This window comes from Wasmannia auropunctata, unplaced genomic scaffold, assembly GCF_000956235.1.
Source record: "Wasmannia auropunctata unplaced genomic scaffold, wasmannia.A_1.0 LD277065.1, whole genome shotgun sequence".
NCBI classification, from domain to species: domain Eukaryota; kingdom Metazoa; phylum Arthropoda; class Insecta; order Hymenoptera; family Formicidae; genus Wasmannia; species Wasmannia auropunctata.
In genome coordinates, this window is record NW_012085825.1 from 1 (window position 1) to 2,119 (window position 2,119).

At 29.8% G+C, this 2,119-nt stretch overlaps 1 protein-coding gene across 1 annotated transcript; it reads left to right on the forward strand.

Moving 5' to 3' along the window:
- Positions 1-5: 5 nt before the first annotated feature.
- Positions 6-2,114, forward strand: LOC105461818 (the record flags this gene model as incomplete). The annotated part of the gene is made up of 4 exons (XM_011708319.1): positions 6-239; positions 1,099-1,229; positions 1,437-1,608; positions 1,743-2,114. Coding segments are annotated over 4 exons (909 nt in total), but the record flags the coding sequence as incomplete, so codon positions are not given.
- Positions 2,115-2,119: the final 5 nt, after the last annotated feature.

A 2,119-nucleotide genomic window follows, 5' to 3' on the forward strand; every position in this document is an offset into this window, starting at 1 on the left:
AGGTATCGATGATGTTAGATACCTTGGATAAAATGAATAAGTTATTAGGGTCAAAATATCGTTTAAGTGGAAAAGGTTTATACGTGCAAAATGAAAATCCAACCCTTCTGGCGATCGAGGATCTCGTGCCTCTCGGCTTTCGCATGGTCGACCTGTCTGGTCTCGACTTAGCTCATTCCATATTGGCACTTCGCGGAGTAGCCAGGTTTCATGCAGCCTCAGTAGCCATATGTGAAAAGGTATGTCATCTTGTCTCGATTGAATTGTCTTATTGCAATTATTAAAAATTCAAATCAACCCAAGGAACAAATATTCGTGATAATAAGCTCTTAATGTCAAACATAATAAATATGAATATCATACAGTGGAATATCATACTTTGATTTCATAGCGTGAACATCGCATTGGTTCGAGATTGTTCTCTTACTATATGTATATGATTCAACATACCTGTTAAAAACATGATACGCAGAATTTGGAAATGTTCTAAAGTTTTATATTAACAGACAATTTGATGTGACAAAATCTTTACAATTTTAACCACTCGATCCGCTACTCTGTTAAGAGATAATTTTTAGTAAAACACGTAAAGTAGTTGAATGTATAATGTGCTTAACACAATTTATATCCATTATATGTATCTTATATAGAAGTTATTTAATTTAGTCTAATTGATGTTAAATACACATATTTATTTTATTTTATATATAGGTATATATATAAAATTAAGATTACATAAAAAAATATTGTGCCTAATGATTATATAAGCAACTAAATTCATTCAAGATAAATATCGTAAATCAGAGTATTTATTATAAGAACAGATATGTATTGTGTATTTCCAGTTTGTTACAAATAAATATCTTTACATTAACAAAATTATAATTTGAAATTAATGAAATAATTTAATTATTTAAATTTAAAATAAAATCATTAGTGTTGAGTTTTTCCGTTTTTGTGTAGCCTTTATCTTGTATATGATATTCTAAATTGTCAGTCCGCAGTACAAACTTATTATTAGTTAATACTTAACCATATTAATACTTAACTATATGTTTAATCAAATAAACGTCCTTGAATGAAGATATAATATTTTAGGAACCCAAGCAAAAGGAGATGTATACGAGAGGATTATTTAACAATGAGAATCCATTAGAAGAAAAAAATTTTTTTATTGAGGGTACTAAAGCTTTATCAGAGGAAATTATAAACTGGCCAGAAGTAAAAAAGTAAGTTTTGTTCATAGTATAAACGACATTTCTTGTTCTACTCTGTTTAAAAAAATATCATTTAATATAACACAATTAGACATATTAAATGTGAAGAGACTAAACATATTAGACAGAAAATAACAAATACAAATTGCGCTGTTTAAAATAAACATTTATATGATTATTATCTGTACAAATTTATGTTTATATGACTTTTATTGCTAGATATTCGGAAAAGATTGCTAAGCTCTCCGATCACATGTATCAAATAGCAGTAGATGCAACCAAGCTCTCTGAGAATGAATTTAATGTTATTAATCACGGCGATCTTCACTTGAAAAATATGCTGTTTAAATATGACAATCCTAATGATGGCAGTCCTACTGATCAGATTTTTGTAAGTACGTTATAACATCACGTACCATCACTATAAAAAAAAAACTTCTTTTCCGGTGCACAGATTTAATTTCCAATTTAATTTTCGGAGGTTCAAAAAATCGATAAGTTAAGCATGTTTGTTTGATATTACAGGTGGACTTTCAATCATCCGTCTACACTTCACCAGCACTCGATCTTCTATATTTTCTCCATTCAAGTGTTTCCTTTGATGTGATTGAAAACGAGAGAGATGTTTTATTAAACGAATACCTTGACACCTTGTCAACGACTATGAAACAATTGAACTGCAAGACGCAACCGCCCACAATGAAGGAATTAAAGGATACCATAAAGCGAAGAGCTAGTTTTGAAATGGTATCATCTTTCACGGTTTTACCGTTAATGCTGTGCCCTAAGACTGAAGCGAAAGATTTTGATGAGATGATGACCACTGGTACTTGGATTAATCCAGGCTTAAAAAGCAAAGATTTTAAAAAATTTATGATAAAGAATATTCCACTGTATGATGA